We start from the raw sequence: 26,149 nt of genomic DNA on the forward strand, positions 1-26,149 counted from the left end.
TTTTGCTCAGCTCTTCTACATTGCCTCTTTAAATCCCTTGTATGGTCATTAAGCCAGGAGAGGGTGTTATGTTTTACTCGTTTCATCTTGATAGGATAGTCTCACAAGTTCTATTAAAATTATCTAGTAAATCAATGACCGAGACCCTTCTGATTAAGGGTATTAATGACAGAAGCAGCTAAGAACCTTTTGTGAAAACTGCTAGCTGACTTGGAATTAAAACTGAGAGCTGATACAGGTAGATGGCTTATGAGCAGGAAGCAGGAGCAGGGTATGGAAAATCACAGCCTTGTAATCAGAGACATTAAAATCTAGCCGTTCAATATCATTTGGAAAAACACTGTAAGACAGCACAAGGTCAAGACTATGTATTTTATTATGAGTTGGATTTGTTCAAGATTAAAAGACTCACATTGGTTAAAAAAATCAGCAGTAAAGCAGGACATGGAGGGGTAGCAAACATGTATGTTAAAATCACAAAGGATGAGAACACTATCATATTCGGCCATAATAAACAAAAGAAGTTCAGAAAATTATTGAATAAAACCAGTGTTAGCCTTAGGCGGCCTATAGATTAAAAGACAGTATGCTGGGCATTTAAAAGAAAACCCAGAGACTCAAAAGAAGAAAAAATATTGAGATACAGGGGAACATTTTATGTTGTTATTAAAAAATGATAGCTACCCCATCTCCACGGCCAGACAGCCTGGGTTGATTAAAACAAGAGTAGTTAGGGGGACATGCCTCAGTTAGTGGAACAGAGTATCCAGGGCTTAACCAGGACTCAGTGATGAAAAAGAAACCAATATTGTTAGTCATAATAAAATCTTGGCATAAAAAAAATACTTGTTTTCAAGGGACCTCACATTAAGTAGACTAAACACAGCTGAACTGCTGGAGACGGATTCAGCAGTAGATACAATAGAAGGCTGCAATTGATGAGTCGAAAATATTTCTGACTTTGTTGTTGGAGTGGGTCAAATGGAAATTAAGTTAGCTCTTATTGTAGGATTAGCAGAGCAGTTGGGTCCATAGGTGGCTTACAGTGACCCTAATAGGTGTAGTTTTGGTGGAGGAGTGTTGAGCAGGACCCAAGGAGAGCTTTTAGAGCAGGGTCATGATGAGGTAAGTATCACTCAGACTTACAAGTAATATACTGGATGAAGTTTTGAGCAAGTTGTTTAATACCCTTTATGTCGGGGTGCAGGCCATCTGAGTTTGACTGACTGTTTATCCATGATGTCATTGGTGCCCACATGAACAATTTGAGTGTGAGCTGAGGGATGAAGGTCTGTGAGCATTGGTAACAGTTCGATAACTTTGCTACCAAGAAGACAGTAGGTGATAGCGCCTGGGAGTTCAACAGATCTTATGATGGAATCACAGATAATAAGGATTTCAGGTAGCCTGTCCCTCTCTCCATTGAGAGTTTGGATGAAAGAGGTAGCCAATTGGCATTAACCACATTAGTTAGGGCAGCGTCAGGGACAACAGAGTTAATTGAAAGAGTTTCAATTGGGCATGAAGACAGAGGGATAGTGCCGCTGGAGATGATGCCACTACTAACCACAGCGGTGTCCAGTGCTCCGTTGCGCAGGTGGGTCGATGGCTGGAGGCTAGCAGGAGTGCATTCAAAGTTGAAGACAGTAGGGAGGGAAAAGTACAGGCAACGTTTCCCTGTGGGATACTGGGGTTGTAGGGGAACTTTGACGCTTTCTCGTAGTGTTGGAGCTGACCGGGACAGGCTGCTCCGGAGCAGTCGGTGTACGTGCACCTGCTAGCTCAGTAAGCTTTTCAAGCGGAGCAAAGTAGTTTGACAGTGGGGCAGGGTTGTCATCCCCATCTGGTGAGAAGAGAGGAAGAGAAATCCTTCTCTCCTTCTTCACAAGGGACACCCAAGAGAAAGGATCAGCTGATGGGTCAGGAGTGTCGCTTTTTGAGTGTCGCTCTCAGAGCTGTAGGGAAAATCCAGCTGCAGCATCTCCAACAGGGAGAGGAGCAGGGATTGTCACTGGAGGACACTGTCCAAGAGGCTCTTGATAGAATGGAGTTTGGATCTCAGACTGGACAGCTCAGATTCCACTGGGGTAAGTGGAGGCATGCTATGGAGAGAAATATATCTGCCAGTACACAGACTACATGTAATAGGCAATGGTTTCGTAGGAAGTTGCTGTTAGGAAGGAGCTAATGTTAGCTGCTAGCAAGTGGGTACCAACGGCACACAAGGGCTCCGATTAGGAGCCAACTGCAATGATCTGGTTTAGTAGTCGTATTGATGCACAGATGGAAAGCTTCAGGGGACAAGATGCAAGGAGTTATTCAAAAGTTGTTAAAAGTTAAAAGCAAGCAGAGCAACAAACAAGCAGACCACCGGCTAGCAAATTTAGTATGTAATTCTGTAACTGTCTATATGTATATATGTCTGAAAAAAATGATGTGGAGTGACTGAAAAGGTTTTAAATGAAGGGGAATTCCACTTCTCGTCCTTCCCTCTAGCCACCTCTTTTTTCCTCGGCTACGTCTTTGCTCAAACAAACAAACAGACTTGTTAATGTGAGCTTCAAAGACCTGACACTACATTTCAGAAGAAAGGGCAGGGAACAAAAATCTAGATCAGGCAAGATGGAAGAGACAGGGTAAGGGAGACCTAGACAGAGGGAGAGAGTGAAGAAAAGAGCCGTGGAGGAGAAAAAAGGAGAGGAGAGGAGGGGAGGTGAGGGAGGAGGTGGTCAATAAATTTCCGAGGGGAGAGCCGAGGACTGATGAGGTGGAGAATGCTTCATGGCTGTGGGATCCCAGCAGGGCTCAGCTGGGACTGGAAACTGTGTCAAGGACGAGTGAGGAGGAGACGGATGAGTCAGGAGCATCAGAGAACTCACTGACACACACATGCAGGCTTGTAGCACTGGTGGCTCATTTAAATCTCTTTTAACTTCAAAGTCAATTCATTACAGGTTTTTGACACATATATTAATCAACAGCAGCATTAAAATCAAATAATTTGCGAAACAGATGCAACGTGCCTTTCAAAAGTCTGAGGCGCTGGGATTCTTCCCTCCTTTAGCTGAGCTTCCTCGTAAATCCAAGGCCATCAGGTGCTAAATAGAAAATAGTTTTATGACTGCAACTTTGTGATGTCCACTTTTTATCATGTCCACCTTCACGTCCATCTCAAGTATTTTCCCCTGATGTCCATTTATACAGCACACTGTTGCACAGACAGTAATGTAGGATGCAAGAGGCTAAGTCAGGGAAGCTGTACATGTGGCAGGTTTTTAAGCCAGATGGAAGACAAGCAGATCTTGGCCTTGTTTCACGATTACCATTGATCTTAGGAGTTAGGAGTGTTTTCTTATGAGGCAAACAACATAAACACCATAAATAGCAAGAAAAACGAAGATACAGAACATGTACCATCAGGAGAGTTTCAGCCAGAAGAGATGAATATATTAGGAGAGAAGAGGGAGAGGACGACAATGACAACACAAACCGGCAGATCAATTGTAGAATTAATTTGTGTGTGTTAGTTTAGTTTCAAACATCACTTAACAAAGAACATCAGTGTTCATTATAAAAGTTTAGACATAAAAATTAACAATTGAACTAAAAATATGTAGTTTTTGGTTCCTCCTGCAGGTCTGGAGCTACTTAAGATGCTCTTAGCCTCCTAGAAGTGTGTATGAGTCACTCAATAATCCACCATCATTTATAAAAGTGTATTCAATTATAATACTTTGGAGAAACACCTCTTAAGTTTAACAAGGTTTGTAAGATGCATTTTACAATCATTTTAGCACATGACATGACACTCGAAATTGTGAATTTTTAACCAAACAGGTGTTGAATCCATTGGTGGTCTTGCCATCAGCTTTTAGAAATGTCATCATTTGCCGTTAATTGCTCCTATGCTGCTTCTTAACTTAATTCTGATCATCTTCATTTACTGGCTCCGAGGCTGGGTTTTTAAAGAAATCAGTCATGCTGCACATAGTGAGAGTCGTTTTCCACACAATAGCATGGGTTCAGTAACCAGAGTTGGTTAGCTTGCTGAGGAGGTGGAGGTGTGCAGCTCACTGTGGCTGCTCCTAACTAGTCCATTACTGTTCCAGTGCTAACCTCTTTGACAAATATATTGTGTTTTCTGTGGATGCTTCACAATAAAAGCTGCCTAATGTTTTGCCAGTTGAATGATTTTATTGTAAAGCAGCAGTAAGAAATGTTGAGTTAGCAGTAACTGAATCACTCATGAGTGTGAAGGCAACTTGAATCAAGTGCAGGAATTGTGGACTTCGCCACCAACAATGAAAAGGATTATATTTTAAACCGTAATGTCTCATTAGTTGTTGACAAAACATCTCAACTAAAAGTCCACTTACTTACTTACTCCAGAGATTTTGACCACTTGGCAGTCCATTCTTGAATAAATTCATGACTTAAAAAACCTTTAAGCCAACATGAATGAGAGGTCTTATAAATGCTCAGAATAATGAAAAGTTGGAATATCTTTAGTTACATGACAACTGAGAAAACTCTAGGAAAGCTCTGGAACAAGCAAGTGTTGAGATTTGCTTTTTTTCCAAGGTTAAGAAACTTTCAGACTTTCTAATTAGCTATCGTATCTATTGTGTGAGATACAACATAGGTTTGGTTTTGATTTTTTGACTTAAGCTAGCTGTTTCCCCCCCACTTCAAGTTTTTACACTAAGCTAGGCTAAACACATCCTGAATCTACAGTATCACTACTCCAGATGCTGAAAGATGAAAGTCATACTGATTTTCTCCTTTGATTATGGGTCTGTCAAAAAAATTAGGAGACCACTGATTTCTACGTGACTGGGAAAGTAAACTAATGTGACAACACAGAGATGAAATTGATATCAATCATCTGACCATAAATGAGATGGCAGGACATATCCAAACTGTTGGATTGTTATGTTAAGAAGAACAGAACTAGCATTTTTAAGCAACCAGGTTTAAAATTCTCAAAAATAAACACCAAATGTATCTTGAAACACCACAATTCCCAGGCAGAAGATTAAAAAGCAAAACTACACTTTACAGAAATGTTCTACCGTCAGAAGTGAAGCACTTCAACAGACAGTGTCATTAGTCATGATCTGATCTGCACTGCACTGAGATGAACCCAGCTGGCCTCTACCATCACACTGGTGTGGTTGACATCAGTAAAATCATTCAGTCGGTGTGTTCTGCTAAAGATCTGGGTCGCTAGTCACCGCTGGCACGCAGAGAGAGAAGCCTAATGCAAAACAAATGTTTTCATAAAGTCGCCCAGTGTTGAATCAGCATCATTCATTTCACTCAGACTCCTTTTTTTCAGTTCTTTTTCCTTTTTTCCCTCCCTGAGGACTGACTTGGATGACTCTGGCAGTGGCTGCGTCTCTTCAGACAGCTGCTTCACGTTAGGCCCTGATGATGAGAGTTTGATGTTGCCCACGTCTTTAACCCCTGTGACAAACTGTTTGCCTTACTAAGCTCACCATCAAACACCATCGAGCTGGCTGTGTACTCTCCCTCAGCTGCAATCACAGATAAATCCCAATGCTGGCTGGGTGTATGCTACTAATCAAAAACATTGAGGAGAAATAAACAAAGGACTTTTGTTAAGGTACTCAGAGTTTTCATGGCTAGTGTGTCAACTCCAGTGCATGCCATTCTGCCTTTTATGGGGGAATATTACACCAAGCTCTGTTCAGAGATCTGGGAATGTACTGCAGATTGCTTATCAGCAAAGATACAGACCTGGTGGAGAGATCTTGTGATCATTCTGGAGGGAAAAGATCACTCTAACAGACATCTGCTCTGAAGCACTTCACTTATAGAGGTGGTTCTCACTGCTTACTACTGCCCTCTGTAGTGCAGTTTAATATAAATGTATTTTACACCTGAATATTACACACATATATGATTGCTGATGATGTGATTCCCAAACCATGAGCATTAATCGGCTGTTTTAACAGCTTGCACCCTTCTGCTTTTAGGCTTTCCACCAGATTTCTGAACCTGGCTGGTCCAACACTGATGTTGGGTGATAAGGTCTGTTCGAGTTCATCCCAAAGGTGTTGGATGGAGTTGAGGTCAGGGCTCTGCAGGCCAGTCAAGTTCTTCCACACCACACTGGCTGGAACTTGCTTCTCTAGGGTGTATATGATTGAACAAGCATGGGTGTCATCGTTCAGAGAAGTTGGCCTGGCTGTTTCTTCGTTACAATGAACTTGGACATTGTATTTAATTTTGACTCAATCCCACACACACTTGTGCTGCTGAAATTACTTGCTAGCGCACTAACACAACTCCACAGCTAAAGCAGTCCACAACAAATGCACTATTTCCTCCTGTTTGAGTGACTAAAGACTAGTGACCAGCTGTTTTATGACATTTCTGAACATTTTACATTTTAGTATTTATTCTTGACCTATTTTTAAAGGCTTAACACGTTGACACAGACTATCACATTGTTAGTTTTGGTTCTTTTATGGGATTTGTTGACAATAAGAAAAATAAAGAATACCGCCAGCCTTATCCTTTTATGATGTCTCATCAATGGCACTAAGGGGACTTGACCAAACCAGGTAAAACATGCCCAGACCAAAAGTATACAAAGGTGCATGGACAGGGGCGTCCACAAACTATTGACTGCATAGTGTAATAGGCACATGAATTGAGAAAGGAAATTTCAATTAAACTGTTAATGATTGACATGAATCATTAGAATGTATCAATATGAGATCTTAAAAATCTTAAAAGATCTTGAAATTAAAAATGACTAAACAAAAAAGGCCAATGAACCTGGAGTCTGAAGAACGTCTAAAGTAATTCTACTACATCATCATGTGCTGGTTAGAACCCTGACAAACTGGTAACCTACCAATAATCATCTAAAAGACAAGACGAATAAGACGGCATCATGCTGTGATCGTTTATAAGAGATCAACATGAAAATGTGAGCTGGAGGCATCTCAGCATGAAGACTATGATCAAATGTGGTTAAGCTATTAGAGACAAAGTCTTCTAGTTAGTCTCCTGCAGAGCTGTTAATGTGAGCAGATGAGAGAGAGACACAGCAAGAAAAAGAGAGGTCCTTGGAGCTGTGAGTGAGCAGGGTCATTGTGTTAATAACTGGTATCAGCATTGGACAATAAGAGCAGTGACAAACAAATCCTGTAGCTGAACAACTTATATGATTAGATGATATGCTTTGGTATTACTTCTGCATGTGTATGGGTTTTAACTGGACTTTGACTAGTTCCTGAAGGTCAACAAGATCTGTTCATGGAGACCACCTACATTTTCTGATCATGTATTAAGTTTTTATATCCTTAAAGACCTCGCATATGTTCATTTGATCTCCCAAAACAGGAAAGCCTCTTAAAAAGGTCACTGAAAGTCTATTCCCAAAGACAGACTGAGTGAGATTTAATTCCAAAAGATTTGAGACAAAGCTTCTGAGTAAAATCTTGCCACACAATACTTGTATTTTTTCTTTTGTGAGGGTTTATACTGAGAAGGTTATAATTTTTTAAATAAAGATCTTACTGTATTCAAAATATATTGATTGCACTTTGTAAATAAAGCCACTGTATAGTATTTAAAATTCCTTACTTACTGGCAATCTATTAATAGCATGAAGAATTTGTTGTATCTTTTGTGACCATTTGTTGTTTTAAAGCTGCATGAATTGATTTTGGGCCACTTGGGGGCAGCAGAACAAGCTGAGGACATCTGACATATTATCACCGTATCCAGGCAATAGTTTGACGACACTTTTGTCATTAAACTGTTGCCTACCTCCAACCTACTTCCAACTAGGTAAGTTGTACATCCAACTACCTAGTTGGAAGTACAACTGCTCTGTCCAACTTCCAACTTTCTGTCTGCTGTTTGGTGCTGGGCAGGTAGTGTACAGTGGGTTTATCAGAGATTTTTTACTGATAACAACTCCCTGCTGCTGCTGGTAACAGAGTTGATGAGAGCAGAGTCGCAGGTCGGAAAACCAAAACAATTAGCTAAAAGAAGTTAGAAAGCTAAAGACAACTGCTATGCCAGGACATAATTCTCTGTGGGTTTGTGTTTATGAGTGACTTGTTAAACATTATATAAAGTTATCTGATTCATTGATCCATAAAAAAGTTGACTAGTGCAGCTTTAAGGCCACTACGAGTGGTACTTGAAAAATCATTGGTGCCATCTGGTGGTAGAATAAAGAGTGACACAGTGGCACATAGCAATGCATGTCGCTAACCCAAAGATCCTCTGTTGGACTGTTATGTGTTTCATAAAAGATTCTGGAAGCTACAGACAAGTTTTGAGCTACCTATTCATATGAATATGCATGTAACACAATTTCAATTCATTTCAATTGATTCTTTCTTGCTGATAAATGACCAATGAAAATTGTTTATTACCCTGACAAAAAGCAGATAGCTCATCCTAACCAACCGACTTGCTGGTGTTCAGTGAATCCTGGCACTCATCTGAGTGAATGACTGACGCTGCAGGCTGGATTCAAAGCTGAGCTGTCAGAGCTGAAGCATGATGGGAGGCCTTCATTTCCTGAAGCTGCTGTTTCCAATGGCTAGCAGGAAACAGAGGAGGGAAGGCAGCACAATACAGTACATACAGTACAACAGCTGCCTTTCCTTTGTCTGTCTCCCTGTCTCCCTGCCTCCCTGTGTATGTGTATGTGTGTGTGTGTGTGATTATGTGTGCATGGTTTCTGTTATTCATTTTAAAACAGCCATAATGGAGGGGGTCTCACTCCTACATGCATTCTCATAACACACTAACTTGCAGACACACACACAAAGGCAAACTTAGCGCTTTGTCATGCAGTCTGTGCAGTGTGTCGTCATGTGGTTAACTAGAAAATGATGTTTCCCACATCAAATGCAGTGTTGTGTGTGTGTATTTGTGTGAGAAAGTTGTGTGTGAGTGCAGTTCTTTCCCTCTCCAATTACTTGCTCCAGCCGTCAGATAATAATGGGGGTCTAATCAAGGCCAAGCCTGGTGGGGTTTACACACTGGTGCTCCGCTGGCAACTTCCTCCCTGCCCACAGTCCACTAACAGGACAGGAATGATGGCTCCCACATGGCCCAGACACACAGAGAAAGACGGGGTGTGTTTTCGTGGATCTGCGTTTGGGCAGAAATTGTTTCCACACTGCCTGCCACTGGTTCAACTTTCTGCTGAGTCATCAAGCTTTTTAGTGGAATGCTCTGAGATCCCTGGAGAAACAAGCTGACTATGTCTTATTTCATCATTACCAACAGTAACAGAAAATAAAGAGAAACTCTTCCCTCGGGTGTTTTTACACAGTATCAGTCTGTGCTGTATACCCCTGTTCGTTGATTGGTTGTGTTCACTGACTTTAGCACAGAATCAGAACAGATGTAGATGGAGAGGGTCATCAAATTACAAAAAGCCATAGGAGAGGGGTCTGAAATTCATGCTACAATTATGATATTCTGATCTACAGATGGGTGACAAATTAAAGGAAAAACCAATATAAAGTGTCTTAGTAAGGTGATGGGCCACCAGAACAGCTTCAATGCAACTTGGCATTGCTTCTACAAGTCTCTGAACTCTTCTGGAGGGATGAACATCATTCTTCCAAAAGATATTCCCTAATTTGGTGTTTTGATGATGGTGGTGGAGAGCGCTGTCTAACATGTTGGTCCAAAATCTCCCATAGGTGTTCAACTGGGTTGAGATCTGGTGACTGTGAAGGCCATACCATATGATCACATCATTTTCATACTCATCAAACCATTCAGTGACCACTCAAGCCTTATGAATTTGGGCCATTGTCATCCTGGAAGAGACCACTCCCATCAGGATAGAGATGTTTCATCATAGGATAAAGACGATCACTCACAACAACTTTGTATTGATTTGCAGTGACGCTTCCCTCTAAAGGGACAAGTGGACCCAAACCATGCCAGCAAAATACCACCCAAAGCATAACAGAGCCACCAGATCCCCTCACAGTAGGGGTCAAGCATTCAGACCTGTACCGGTTTTTCCTTTAATTTGTCACCCATCTGTACAAAGGCTATAATGTAGGGGTGTAACGGTACACGAAATTCATGGTTCAAGGAAGAAAATAATAATTCTGTCCCTTATTTTGAAAAATAAAAACATCCAGCAATGGGTCCTTGGCCAAAACTGAAACAGTTTAGTTGTGCTACAGTGGAAAAGGAAGTCAAGACACCTGCTGACAGTTGTTTTATGCTGACACTCAGAACTGGTCCTTACTAGGGTTTCCCCCAGAAAAGCTGTTAGGCCCAGTGGTAAGCATCTTTTGATGGGAGACAGACTGATGGCAGCATTAAGGTAGGGCCCTACAGTTCCTGTGATAACAGAATCACTGATAAAATTGCAGAATTGAAAATTTAAGAAAAGCTATAACAGACTCCATAGGTTCCTACATTAAGTCAATGATGAAAGCTGACTGGAGATTCAAAAATATGACTACATAATGTGTCGTTTAAAATAAGTCATTTATTCAACACACATTTTTAATGTATCTACACAAAATTCAGGAACTCGTCTTTGCTCAGAGGACTGCATAATTTAATTTAATCACAAAATGTGGCTCATAATATACGTGTACAGCTACGTTCATAGTTCATACTGCTCACCCAGCTCTGCTCCCATCAGCACCTCTGTCCACACTGAGAGCAGCCACACTGCCGCTCCCTCACTCTTGCTCGCCCACTCACTCACTCACTCCACTAGTTTACCATTAGCCATTGCCTCAATTATCAAGACTGCTCTATAACACAACTGTTAACAAAACCTTCTGTCCTTAACTTGCAAGCTACAGTAAGTCGCCTTCCAACCATTATATCTATGTTTCCAACTGAGCTACCTCACTGTAACTTAAGTGTAGTTTTAAAAAAAACAGTCTTGAAAATACATTTAAAAAAAAAATCTCTGATGCTTAGGCCCGGCATGGGAGGGGGGGGGGGGACCCTGTTCTTGAGATATGCTGTCCAACCTCATTGGAAATGAAAAGTATTTATTGTTGTTCCAAACGGCTTCACTCAAAGGCAACCGTCACAGAGAGGGGAGGGGGACGAGGAAACGCATCATCGTTTAAATATGGAGATAATAATAATGGCAGCATCAACACTAAATGAGCATGGGTAACCAGGGTAACTTGGCTAAGCCGGCTAGCATACATCCATGAGCATACTATAGCTAAGTGGTGCACTGCCAAAACATTCCAATCTATGACTGACCCTTCCAATCTCCAACCATATTCATTAATATACTCAAATCATTAACAGAGTCAAGAAATCTGACAACATTAGATTAAGTCCATCTCTGTGCAACCAACCACAGAACTGCCGACAGTAGACTCAGTAAAGTCCATTTACAGCCATACAGTCCATTTGTGAGCTGACAGTCCAAACTAAATAAGGAGCAGAGGGATCTGTGATGCTCACTTAAGGGCGGACTGCCTTACTGTTAACTTGTTCCTAGTGTGCATTCTGCCTCACGTCCATGGCAGCTAATGACTGTATGTAAATATCCTAATGCATGTCTCCTTCATAATTCATGCCAGTCTCACTGGGAGATTTCACATAGGTCTAATTTTCATTCAGCGTCTGCAGCACTCTGCTCAAAGTGCACAGGAACGCTAATGGGAGGTCACGTCAATACTGCACCAACTAACAATCACAAAGCACAGGCTGATGCATACACACATTATGCACATATTATACAGGCATACAATTCATTCTGAGTGCAACTCTACACTCAGTATAAAGAATTCCTACTGTGTTCATTGTTGAATCTGAACTCAGCATGCTTAACTGTTTTAAACAGTGCCTGAGCTACATTTTCACTACATGGCTGAGAAAAGACTCATAACGAATACATGCACATCACAGAAAATTCATCTTTACACAGTAGCTAACTACGAAGGCTGGAGCCTGTGGGGAGTATAAATAGTGCTTAATTAGCTGTAATGTGTGTCTAAATGTGTAGATTAGTGAAAGGGGTCATTTGTCGATATGTTTCTGAGAAAAAAGAAAAGCATTTTCCAGAGTAGACGGAGCAGTCAACTGGGACCACTCAGCCATATTAAGATTGCATGTGCAATTGTCAGAGCAAGACTGAGAACATTACATTTGTAATCATTTAGCTTGAACACATATTTATTCAGCTCAAACAAAGACATATCAGGGAAGAAGGTGTAGAAGATAGGGCCGATGTCTCATGTTGATTTCTAGCTTAGACTTGGAGAACAGAAGTGATGACATGGGAATCTAGGAAGTGTCTGTGTGTGAGTCAAAATTTAGGTCACAAGTTTTCAAAGTGAGGCAAGCAGAAGAGAAACACATGCCGGCTATGAATCAGTGCTGGTAGCAATAGGAATCAGTGCTGACATTAGTGTGGGATATACAGCAATAACAGACAAGTAGGTCATAATATCATGAATTCCTTCCACAACCAAAACTCAAAACCAATACTGGATTTTTGAGGTCGATATCAGTATCGATAAATGATGAGACTTCAAAAATCTGATAACGTTTTTAATGTTTTTTAAAGGAGTAGTTCTGTGATTTAGTATTGCACCTCCATTGGGGGATTGACTAGAGGCAGGCTGCCACAGAATAACAACAAGCAACATCACATACATCTCACTGGTTATAACTCAGTATTCTGCCCGTTCATGTGGACCACCAGATCATTTCTAACACACTTGTTCATCTTTTGTATTTATTATCAAATAAGGACATTTTCACACCCATACGGGCTGGACAAGTGCTCCAACTTCCAGTCAGCTCACGTTGTCTATAAACAGCTTTAGAATTTGTGTTTCCAACATAAATCCAACATAACTCCTTAATGTCTGTCCACCACATGATGCACACCAGATAAGGTCAGTCACAGCAAAAACAACAGACTCATCTGCCACACTTGACTGAAGTCATAAGGAATGGAATCAAAAAATCAAATCTGCTTTGACTGACGTCTCAATCCCACAAAATCCCTAACAACATAACCCAAACGGGGTCCATTAAAGCAAAGTGATGCCAAAGCAATGCAATAGCTAATACAAAGTAAGAGAAATGTTTACTGTACCTAGTACATTACCAGAAGGCACCTCCTCCAGCTCCTCTAGCTCTCTGCCCATCAGCAGGTAGATGCTCTCCATGGAACAACAGGACAGATGAGGCACCTCAGAGGCACAGTCTGAAGCACTGCAACCCTCCGGCAGCTGGCAGACATAAGAGAAGGAACAAGTATGAGGAACAAAAATGCTAACAAAGCATTTGAAATCATAGTTTTTTTTGGGGGGGGTCCTAATGTAAGGACAGCTAACATTCTATTTGCCATGGTCAGGATGTCAAATGCAAGCACAAATTGATACAGTAGATTTCATGATTTCTTTAATGTCACTACAGGGGTTGAGATAAGAAACAAATAATCTTAATTTAAGGTCTCCTTACAATCCTTTCCAGGAGCTTTCAACTGCAGCCGGAGAAAGATCAAGGAGGACATTCACATCTGACAACAGAGGCCATATTTAAACAAAGAGAGGTTACTATCTCCCCCGATATACAATCACATGTTATCATGTGAGTGGAGTTTCATATTTTCATATGAAATGCGGTTGAAAGCTCCAGAAAAACCTATTACACAGATTTTGAGTATAGCTTATTTTGTAAAAGTTGCTGTTATGCTTTAACAGCAATCATTGTTATATCATTATAAGGCTGTATACTTAAATATAAACCTTTATTATAGGACCATCCAGGGGGGCCAACAAATCTTATTGCAAAGCTCCACAAGTCACCTCTGACTTCAATTCTGTTCATTTAGTTCCGGTCTACCAGCTGACTCTGAAGAGGGAAAAAACAGAGTGCAAAGATGTCATGGTGTAGTCTGAGGACTCTATTCAGGAACTAGATCACTGTTTTGAATGTATTGGGACATTTTTAAAGAATCCTATGCAGATCTGGATAAACTTACTGACACAGTATAATGTTATATTAAATTCTGTGAAAATATGGTCATTCCTCACAAAACATGTATAATCTTTTCCAATAATAAGCTTTGGATTAGTAAATCCCCCAAACAACTATTGGATCAGAAACTAATCTATAATCAGGGGGACAGTACTCAAAAAAGAGGTCCAGAAGTGTGTTAAGAGGGAGATAAAACTGGCTAAACTTAAGTATAAAGATAAAGTGGAGGGTGATTTGAGAAGTGGTAACTCATTTGCAGCCTGGAAAGGCATTAAATCTATGGTTGGAATGCAGAATAAAAAGAGAAATGTTAAGGGCGTTGATATGTCTATGTCTGTGTAATCATGAAATCCCTGAGTTCCAATGACAGGGTAGAGGGCTGTAAGATACAGATTGACAAAGCCACAGTGTATAAATCTTTCAACCTTATCATGGAGAGCAAAAGTCTTGGTTCTGACCGCATTGGGGGTAAACTCCTGAGAAGCTGTGCTAGACAACTAAGTGTATTTTTTACATATATCTTTCAGTCCTCTTTGGAACAGCAGAGGTTGCCTAGACTTTGGAAGGAATCTGCTGTGGTTCCAGAGGCCACAGAAGTCACATTACCAAAGACATTAAGTGATTATTGCCCCCTAGCTCTTATTTCTCTTGTAATGAAAACTTTTGAACTAAAAACAAAATTTCAGACATGACACAGGACAGACTAGACCCCCTCCAGTTTGCTTAAAAGGCAAGGAGAGGAGTTGAGGATGCTACTGCAACTCTGTTAAATCTTGTTTTGAGGCTTCTGGAAGGGAACAAAAAACATGCAAGACTGCTCTTCATTGATTTCTCTTCAGCTTTAAATTGAAACCAGCCTCACTTCCTTGCACATAGGCTGCTGTTAAATTTTTGTTGGATTTTTTGACTAACAGAGAACAGAGAGTTTGAGTGAATGGTTCTCTGTCTAGTATACTCTTATCTTCCACCTGGTCTCCTCAGGGCTGTGTTCTTTCCCTGCTTTTATTTGTTGTGTGTACAAATGACTGTCAGACTTATTATTAAGACTGGTATGTACTTAAGTTTTCAGATGATACTGTAATAGTCAACCTTTTGCACTTTGAGGAACAGTGTCATGGACCAGTGGTAGGAGAATTTGTTAGTTGGTGTGAACAACAAAGAGATGTTCATTGACTTTCACAGGAGACCTATTTCTACTTCTCTTGCTCCCTTCCTTGCAGCCTGTGACTGTAGTCCAGCAGTACAAATACTTGGGAACCATCCTGGATGATAAACTTACCTTTGATGCCAACACTGATTTTATTTGTAAAAAGGCAAACTAAAGATTGTTTTTCTAAGGAAGTTCAGAGGTTTTAATGTTGTCTCTGCTGAAAGTGTTCTATACTGCGTGTATTGAGTCAGTTTTAACATTCGCTATGATCTGTTAGTTTGGTAATCTCAGTGTGAAAAACAAAAATTTGCAAGGAAAAATTGTGACTGTGTGTCTTCGCCACCTTTACCAAGTCAGAGCCACACAGAAAGCTCTGGTCATCTTATTGGACTCCCAGCAGCCTTTACACAGTGAGTTTAATTTGCTCCCCTTTTTACCACCCTAGAGGTGACACTAACATGAGGTTTTTCATTCCATCAGCTATTGGCTTTTTAAATAAAATGGGACTATGTCTATCTGTGGATTTGATATGGTGACCCCTCCCCCCAATTCTTCTTTCTTTCTTGCTGTTTCTTCTGATAGCTCTGGTGACAAATGACAATGACAACAGTGACTTAGCGCTAAATGTGTACTTGTATTTATGTGTGTATGCATGTCTATAATGTATATGTACACTCACTAGCCACTTCATTACACCTGTACAATCTAATGCAATCCAATACAGCAACTCTGCCATAAATTTTACATTTACTAAATTTATACATTTTCAGTTTTTGTTGACACTGTCAGAAAGGTGATAATTCAACTTTATGTTTATTATTGAGGTAGTAGTAGTGGGGGTTGGTGGTGAACTGGAGTGCATTAAATTGAAAAGTGTTCCTAATAGTTTGTCCACTCCATTAACACACATGAGGGGGGCATTATCATTGACCTTGAAATCAGTTATTGGAGGGGATATATATTGCCCAACATGTGACTGAAGATCTGTGATGTGAAGGCTTTTTGAAAGAAAACTAGCCTGGTTGCATTTTCTTTTATTAGCTCACCACAGAAAAGTGGAAATTAACCATAAAAAGCTGTTTGTACCGCTCAAATAGTGTGCCTAAAATATCTTTGACAATTAACAGGCCTTAATGTGCAAGCAGCAGGGTACTTACTCAAGGCAGACCAATCAAGCAGAACATGTTGGATTTTTGTTTTTTATGCCTGCTGATTCACAATGCTGTAACACTACAGAAACACTGTTTTTGAACATGTAATGATATTTCGATTTCTTATTCTACACAAAATCCACTTTTTGAGTTGGCAAATTATATGTGCTGTTACTTTATTATTCCATAAATTAATCCTAATCCCATTCTACTGTGTTCACTGTAACAGAAATTATTTCAAAATAATGTTCAAATATAATTCAAATAATGCTTTGGAGCAAAAACAGTCAGGTGCCGATATGAAAATGAGACAGGCTTGCTGTAATCATTCCTCCTGTTCATACTGGACATTAAGAGATCCCTTCATAATGCACTTACGATGTAAGTGATGGGGAAAAAATACACAGTCCTCCTTCCGTGCAAAAGTGTGTTTAAAAGTTTATCTGAAGTTAATAAGAGGCTTCAGCCGTCCAAATGAGTCAAATCGAGTCAATATCTTTCAAAGTCAGTCCTTTTAGTGCCAGATTCCCTCTTCCCAAAATCCCCTTTGTTATGATCCTTCCACTGCAGCTGAATGGGAAAAAAACTGTCTGTCGAGAGAAAAAGAAGGAAATTTTTACTAAAAAGACAAACTGGAAGACATCAGCTTTATTTGACTAACTCTGACAGCTGAAGCCTCATTTAATCTTTGGATAACCTTTTTTTTTAAGACAGTTTTTTGGGCATTTTTGCCTTTATTCGACAGCTGATAGTAGAAAAGCAGACAGGAAACAAGGGGGAGAGAGAGAGGGGAGTGACATGCAACAAAGGTCCCCAGAGATGAATGAGGGATGTTGCGGTTATGTGGCATGTGTTGTAAGAACTGCACCGCTGCCTTCAGATGAACTTTGAAATACATTTTTGCTCAAAACAAGGACTGTGGATTTTGTCCCTCATCACTTGCATTGAAAGTGCATTTGAAGGGGATCTTCTAATGGTCAGTGTGAACAGGAGGAATGATTACAGCAAGGAAAACCTGTTTCAATGTTCATATGAACATCTGTCTGTTGTTTTATGAAACACTTGAAAAATTGTGGGAAAGAAAATCTGAAGGTAAGACTTTTAAAAAACTGGAAATCAGAATTGGCTAAGAAAAACTGTCATCAGTTCATCAATACTATTAGTATAAAATGGTGACAGCTTTGTCATTTTTGTTTAATGTGGACCTTTTTTATTTGTATGTCAGCTCATTGACTGTGCCAGAGTGGAGCATTGGAGCCCATCTTGGAACTCGACTGAGACTCAGCCTTGATGACTTGGACTCGGGTAATGGGGATTTGACTTGGACTGGCTCTTCTTTGATGACTGGGACTTGGACTCTGACACTGGGGACTCGAAACTTGGCTCGGACTTGAGATTTAGTGACTCAACTACAACACTGGTTACAACTATTAAATTCCAATAAAACCTTCCATAAATGCCAAACTCTCTCTTTAGGGGAAAAAATACAGAAATGTTAAGGGTTTGTTGGTGTAGGGTAAACACTGGTATATCAAACTTCATATTTTACTGTCCAAAAGCTTTAACTGATGTTTAACACATATTGATGATTTTAAACACATATCTGTGCATAATGGAGACAGAGAAGGAGAATAGAACAGGTACTGTAGAGGTTTACTGATAACTGTGTGTTTACCATGTTCACGCCCTGGGTGGGGTCATACTTTGGTCCCAATACGAACACTCTCTGTCCTTTCTTGACCACCCCGCTGTAGACCCTGGCAAATGCTATGAAGGTCTCCTTCTGCTCCTCTTCCTCCCCTGGCTTTGACTCTTTCACTGTCAGACTCTCTATCTTAGCTGTCAGAGAGAAAAAAAACATACACAAGCGTTCCTCTGAGAGTCAATCACAGTGAACCATCATACTTTACACAGAAGGCACTCTGACACAGGATGCTGGATCTTGCTTGATTTTTTGGGGCTGCAAAGCAGTTAGGATATGGTGATCTTGAAAAGCTACTGTGTGTCTGACTTCTTTTTAAGTGGAGCAGTGGAGGTCTCATAACCTGAGCCAACCAATCACAATGAAGAGGAAAGAATGGGCTAATTACAAGAAAAAAAGGGATGGGGGCGTCACTGAGCTAGGCCAATGTCAATGTTATACTTATACTGTATTCTATCATCTGGAATTTGAATTGCAACATCATTACCTATCATGTTGTATTTTTCTGGTCGTTCATTCTGTAAAGCATATAATTAAACCAGTATCCTGAACATATCCAACTGTTCAAGCTAAAAAACAATGTCAAATTTAATGTTCACCATTAACTGTCACCTTTGATCGAACTGTTGTTGAAATGAGAAGTGAGAGATAGAGATAAGTGAAGTGTCCAGTTTACCTGTGCTGGGTCCTGCAGGCTGGCCTTCCTGTGGTGTACTCCCTGAGTGGTCGGGGTCTTTGTCTGCTGTCTCTGCTGGCTGACCAGCTGCCATCCTGTCAGCATGTCTCTGTCTAGCCAGGGCCCTGCGCTGGGCGATCTCCTCCTGTGTCAATGGCCTAAACACACGCACACACACACACACACACACACACACACACACATGTAAGCACACAGGTCAGTATCCCCTCTGACCTGAGGTCAAGAAGCAGTGTGAAATAGAAAGAGAACAAAACATGTAGGAAAGTCTGTGGTTGTATGCAATTAATCTTAGCACAAAAAGTAAGGAAATTTGTGTTTGGTAGATAATTTCTTTGTTGTAACAATGCTTCTTGGAAAGCCTGTTTATTTCCCTTTTAAATGGTGCCACATTTGTAAGGAACATGCATTTGTGGGATGAGCAGCAGAGCTGAGTATGTGGGTTGCGCCCATGAAAAATTTGCCAAATCTTCTCTGCCAATGCCAAACAGCTTATTCTGCCATTGAGTCTTGTTTGGTGTTTGGTGGATTGGATGATTGAAGCTTGAAGAAACAAGACATATTGGCAATTTAACAATTAATTCATTTAAGAAACAGGAGCCCCAGTAGCGTTTGGAAGAACCATACACAGCCACAACAGCCTGGCACCTCCTCCTCATGCTGGTCACCAGCCTGGTCACACACTGCTGTGGGATGGCATCCCATTCGTCAACCAGCATTTGTCGCAAGTCAGCCAACGTGGTTGTGTTGGTTACTCTGGCACGAACAGCACGTCCAAGCTGATCCCACAAGTGTCCAATGGGGTTGAGGTCAGGACTGCTGGCAGGCCATTCCATCCTCTCCACTCTCAAATTCTGGAGGTAGTCTCTGATAAACCCCGCTCTTTGGGGGCGAGCGTTGTCATCTTAGAGGATAGAGTTCAGTCCCAGATTGTGGAGATATGGGATTGCCACTGGTTGCAGAATCTCATCTCGATATCTTTCTGCATTGAGATTGCCTCTAATGATGACAAGACTCGTTTTTCTAGTGAGGGAGATGCCACCCCACAACATCACACTGCCTCCACCAAAAGATGTTACTCTATCGGTGCAGCAATCAGCATAGCATTCTCCGCATCCTCTTGACCCTACGATCCAACTGCCGTTGGCAGAATCTGGACTCATCGCTGAACATAACGTTCCTCCACATGTTCAGGTTCCAGTGCACGTGTTGCTGACACCAGCGCAAACGGGCCTGACGGTGAAGGGCAGTCATGGCAGGCCTCCTGGCAGCCCTATGAGACCAGAGATTGGCTGTGTGCAGTCTGTTCCAGATTGTCTGGGCAGAGAGCCGTCGGCCATATCGTCCTGCAAACGTTGACTGCAAATCTGTAGAAGACAGCCTATGGTACCTAAGTGTTGACAGGGTGAGGAAGTGGGACGCCCACTTCGCGGCCTGTCTCTGACATCCCCCATTATATGGAACTTGGCCTTCACTTTGGAGATGGTACTAGGGCTCACTCCAAATAATGCAGCAACTTGGTTTTGCGGAACACCAGCTTGAAGTTGCCCTATCGCACGGGACCTATCCAGATCAGTCAAATGTCGCACGCCGATTTCACAGGTGCTGCCAGAAGCTCCAAACAAGAGTCAATAGCAACAGCAAAATAAGCTGTTTGGCATTGGCAAAGAAGATTTGGCAAATTTTTCATGAGTATGTGGCACAACCCACATACTCAGCTCTGCTGCTCATCCCACAAATGCATGTTCCTTACAAATGTGGCACCATTTAAAAGGGAAATAAACAGGCTTTCCAACGGTATAAGATTTATTGCCAAGAAGCATTGTTACAACAAAGAAATAATCTACCAAATACAAATTTCCTTACTTTTTGTGCTAAGTTCATATGAATGTCAAGCAGAGTGACACTGAAAAAGTGACATTCCACTTATAAGTATAGATTAGCCAATAATAACTACAGTAGGTTTATCACAAGTTAATGCCATCCTATTGCAGGCAGAGCATAAATAGAGGAAACATTTAAACTGGATGCCTGCTTCAGAAACCCGCAGCCATTCATTGTATAAACTGCAATATTGATTTAAGGTTGGATGATATGATGATATATACCATGAGACAATCTCTTTAATATCTTTGGTTGTATTAGATCATTGTGGGCAATGTTTCAAATCAATGAGCAGGACTGTTTTATGGTTACACTGGATTTACAGAATTTTTGCCCCCATGTGATGAAGCAGCTTGATCTGTGACATATTTAAGTCACTGGACGAGGCAAAAAACACATTCATATCTGGATTCTTCCTCAATTCAATTACAGATTTGACATATATTGCTCTTATCTGTACCACATACATGTAAGAAAATCAAGTAGAATTCAAAATTACATAGATGGTTGAGTGTTACATTCAATTAGAGAACCAATCACATGTGAACCGGACTAAGGGGGATATTTATTAAGCCAGTTGCAAATTACTGTCGGGGGCATACATTTTCAGTGACTGAAATTTTTCAGTTTAGCAGGATAGTTACTAAGGCTACAGATGTAAATGAGCCCAGCCACAGTCCCTCTGATATGCATGAAGTGCTGCTAAGTAAAGTTGACGTCGGCTGTCTTGACATGTGTTGTGTATGTCTGTGAAGTCATGAAGCATAAAGGGAAATGTTTTATGCAGCTGAACTCTGAATATTTGTTGAAAAGAAGACTTGGAACTGAAAGTATGCATTCATCCTGAAAGAGAAGGGCTACATGTGAGGAAATATTAAATTGCCTGATGTTGTCAGCTCAACAAAAAAATCAGAGATTGAATGACTTTTGGTAAATGTTTAAACTCCATTGTCTAGATTATTCTTTTAAAAGGATAAAAAATAATTCAACAGCTTGTGTTGTGGTGCTGAGTGGATAGTTGCATCTTGTAATTTGTGTTTCTGTGTCTCTCACTGTTTCTCTCTCCCTCTCTTAATGTCAGATAAAACAGTGCTGCAGATTTTACACCCGTTTTTTCCAGATGTTAAATATCAGTTTCTGCTTCCTCTGCCACAGAAGTCTGCAGTGATAAATCAGGTGCAACAAATATGTGTATGAACTTCCATTCCCTCCTCCCATATTTTGCGCCTCTAAACACAGTACATATTGCATGAGTCTAAACACACAAGCTTCAGCAGTGCTGCTTTTCTTCCATTTTATCTGCACAAAACCTCAGTGTGGTAAATCAGAACAAGGGCATCTGAACTGTTAAGGGCCTGAACAGGCCAGGAAATTGTTGGTAAATATCCCCGCAAGAGTGTACAGCCATACTAACAACTACAAACATACAGATGTTTAGCAGGTTATATTTAGCATGCTCACCATCTAGGTCTAATGGTGGTGCTAGATGAAAACTCTATCACCAAAGTCATTACAATTCCTCCTGTGGAGAATATGAATGTCTGTGTAAAATTTCATGGCAATCCATCCAATAGTTTTGAGATATTTCAGTGTTGACCCGGAGCGCAAAGTGACACCTTCAAATTGTTTGTTTTATCTGACCAATAGTCTAAAACCCAAAAATTATCAGTTTACCATCATATTTGACAAAGAAAAGCAGCAAATCTTCACATTTGAGAAGAAGTTCAGAGAACCAGCATCTCTGCTTGAAAAATGACATCAACAATTACTCAATTATCAAAACTGCTGCTGATTTATGTTCTGCCAATCAATGAATCAACTGATAATTTCAGCTCGAGGCAGATTTGACATGCATTGCAACAGCACAGCTGTATTGCACAATGGCAGGAGTTTACTTGCCAATCTGACGAGAAATTGATTCTTGAAAATGGACTTTCAGTAAACATTTAAAAAGTGGCAAACTCTAAATTCCTCAGAAGGGGGGCGAGCTGTAAAAACAATTATCTCCACATTTGTTTTGTTACATGACCTGTGTGTGCCGTGTGTGTGCAGTGTGGTCTGTGTGTGCATGTGCAGTGTGGTCGGTGTGTCAGCCTATGTGTGCATGTGTATACCCTCTTCAAACAGACCACAGTGACTATAGCAACACAGCTGCTCACAATAGGCCTGAGTGACGGCATCCAACACAGAGTTCAGCTCCATGATGACAAACCACTTAAAACAGCCCATAATTTGCCCCTGACAACAGCAGCAGCCCTGACGACTCACTGAGACTGATTGCACTACTCTTTTGAATAAATTGGATATAAATGGGACTGCAGCCTGAATTCAGTATTCTAACAGGAAACCACAAAAGAGCAAACCCCACTGGATGACAGCCTGGCCTTCAGAACAAAAAACTTCTGACTTAAAGCTTCAAACTGCTCACTTCTTTCACATGATTTCCTCCCAAACCAAAAAGACAAACAAACCAAAAGCAGACAGATGTTTAAGTGAAGGTTATCAACTTCATGTGATATTCATTTGAGCCTAGAACTGCTCAAACATCTAAATAAGCACCCCTCAGTGTGGTACATACAAGTCTTCATGCTTCCCATCAGACCACAGCTAAGTCATTGCTTTTTTTCTCGAGAGGTCATCAGTCGCTCATTGGTAATAATGGGAATGCCAGAGCTTGGTTTCTGGCCTTGCCTGCTGTGGTTATGAAGTAATGGCTTCCAAACACTGGAGCAGGACCATCAGAAACCACAAACAGACCTTTTAACATTGTGAAAAAGTAGGAAAAAGTGCACTGGAAAATTAAATAATATATTGATATTAAAAATGTCTGCAAAACACACTTCATCACGTTTTACCGCTAAAGGATTTTGATTGCAAATACTTTCCATTCTGGCTCGGGTGTGTGAAAATGTCACGGATGTGATATTCTTATTCTGTATATACTATTCTTTTTTTCTGACATTTGCGTGACTGACCCATGGTGAGATACAGGAAGTTGAAGGCTATATTTATGACGCTCTAAGAAAGTTGTTTAGTTGAGACACTTCCTACAGCACTGGAAATATGTTAACCTTGGACTGTCCTGCTGGTCTAGCACTCACATATCCTGCAATGCCCTGGGTTCAAATTCAACTGGGGACCCTTGCTGCAGGTTGCCCTCTATATCCCCATAATTCCTGTTACTTACACTTAATTCATACTTCTTTAAGTTGAATACAAGGAATTAAGATCCAGGTGCTTACCAGAAATTCTTGCCAAAACCTACTCCATGCCTATGAAACCCAAAAGTGTTCACTATTAAATAAATAAAAGACATTATGAAAGAATAAACATATAAATGAACTGTGTAAAATATACAACTGAACCAACAATCCCAAAACAGTGTTTTGAATACCATTAATTATATATAAAAATAAATATTTCTAAATGCCCTTTTTCAAAAGTATGGTTTTGTTTCATAATGGCATTTTTCTCAGTGACACTTGTATTTTATGTCAAATTTTATTTCATAATGTCTTTTTCATGACACATTTTACTTCATAATGTCACTTTCAATGACAGTAGAATTGTCAACAGTCACTGTCTTATCACCTTTCAATCACATACCATCTGCCTCTCTTAAGCTAGCAAGCTCAACAACTGCTACCAAATTTAGCCAGTTAACTCCTGTTTGCTAGACTGGACTCATGAAAGCCTTTCCATGCCTAGGTGAATTATGCACTGTGATGAGAGGTACGTAAAGGTTCAACTCCTCAGTTAGAGTGGGGAAGAGGAGCATGTAATTGAATTTTTTTATAACTCATCCATTTAAATTTTAAGGATTAAAGTTATGCATAATTAAGGACGTGGCCGCAATGAGTGACAGGTGCTTGCCACAGGCAAATCACTACCTCAATGACAACGTTGGTTAGCTAATGTAACCATGGCGTAACCCCAGATTCACATAGTATAGGCGTAGCTGTAGCCGTCGCTATTTCAGTGTGTTTTCAGTTTATGAAAGTCAGTTGTAACATTTCGGTTGCCTAAAAAAAGTCTTGTTCAGCATTTGGTTGTACTAAAAGATCCTGTAAGGAGTTGGATGTTCAGTTTTTGTGATAAGTACATTTTGTTTGAATGGGTCCAAGCCTATTTTTCACTTTTTCAAAATTAACATTAGCATTATCACAATTAATCATAGACTGTAAATGCACTGTGCTAACCAAGCTAACAGCTAGCGTTAGGGTCAGCTCCACCCTCTCGTCCAAATATGGCCACTTCTGGCTCCAAAAATCCAAGATGGCAATGGTCAAAATGCAAACTCAAGGCTTCAAATGGGAGTCCACCAACCACAGTCTATTGTAGATTGCTGGACACCTGATATAAGGATGTGAAGATCAGGTGTGCATTCTCTGTCTGACCAACAGCACTAACAACCTTAGCTTATTAGTGACCATTGTTTGACTGCATTACAATGTGAGCTCCTTTTTCATTATGTTAATTGTAGCTTTTTGCTTCAGATTCTTTGTTACAGAAATAGTTCAACAATTTGTATGCATATTTGAGCTTAGTACAGAGCTAGAGACTGAAGGTGACTAGCTTAGTTTAGCATAAAGACTGGAAGCAGGGGGAAAAGGCTAGTCTGGCTCTTACCTACATGCCCACATGTACATTGAAAGCACTGCTGGTCACTTTTATTTGTTCCCTCTGGCCCTTCTGGCTTCTTTCAAGCAATTTCAATGTCTTTCTGCACAACTATAGTTCAGCCTCAACTAATATGAGGCTCCATCAGTCTAAGTTAAACAAATCAAGTGGATCACTTAAGAAAGTGAAAATGTTTTTAGTGTGAAATTCCCTCTTTTGTTACTATCACTCAACCTTTTCTGTGAAAACAAAGATGAAATTTTATACTAAAAAGAAAAGACTGAAACTTGAGAAAACACCCATTCGATTTGCGTAACTTGGACTGATGAAGCCTCATTAGCTTCAGATGAATTCCAAAATGCATTTTTACAGAGGACTGGATTTTATCTCCATCAATCAAATAGCTTTCAGGAGCAGTGTCAAAAGCAGTTTCAATGTACTCATGGGAATGTGCATATTGTTTTTAGATTGAAAAAATGCTAACCTATCCTTTAAGCTCAAAAACACAGCTAACACCTCGACAGCTCACTAATCATCATATATTATTTAATCCAATGCAAACACAAGTGGGGAATTATGTAATGTAACTTTTTCTTGACAGAACAATAGATTATCATTTCTAGCACCTGTCCAGTGTTTGTGCTGATTGCTTGGCAACCTCACGGTGAAGACAAGACTCTGGGAAGTAACTACATGTACAATTCTTTCTGTAAAACCACAACTTGTTTTTACATCTGTCTGGGTATGATTTAAACACATTGTGTTTATTAGTGAGATTTACAGATGTTGATAGGCATATTGAGTGATTTTTAGATGCAGCCAGACTAGCTGTTTCCCCCTGCTTCCAGTTTTTATGCTAAGGTAACCACCCCACAGCTCTAGTGCCATACTTAAAACACAGATATGAGATTGAAATCCATCTCATCTCATTGTTGGCAACAAGGCAT

General features: G+C 40.4%; 1 protein-coding gene across 3 annotated transcripts in view; it reads right to left on the reverse strand.

The window, feature by feature from the left end:
* The window catches only part of efl1 (elongation factor like GTPase 1), a 124,054-nt gene that overhangs the window by 68,812 nt on the left and 29,093 nt on the right, over positions 1-26,149 (reverse strand). For all 3 annotated transcript variants that reach the window (XM_044349710.1, XM_044349630.1, XM_044349794.1), the window contains exons 13-15: positions 18,681-18,838; positions 17,978-18,141; positions 13,115-13,250 (exon numbers count right to left, since the gene is read on the reverse strand). In XM_044349710.1, the coding sequence (XP_044205645.1) occupies positions 13,115-13,250; positions 17,978-18,141; positions 18,681-18,838 (458 nt within the window). The remainder of the gene's footprint in view (positions 1-13,114; positions 13,251-17,977; positions 18,142-18,680; positions 18,839-26,149) is intronic.

This window comes from Thunnus albacares, chromosome 1 (assembly GCF_914725855.1).
Source record: "Thunnus albacares chromosome 1, fThuAlb1.1, whole genome shotgun sequence".
In the NCBI taxonomy this organism is placed as follows: Eukaryota; Metazoa; Chordata; class Actinopteri; order Scombriformes; family Scombridae; genus Thunnus; species Thunnus albacares.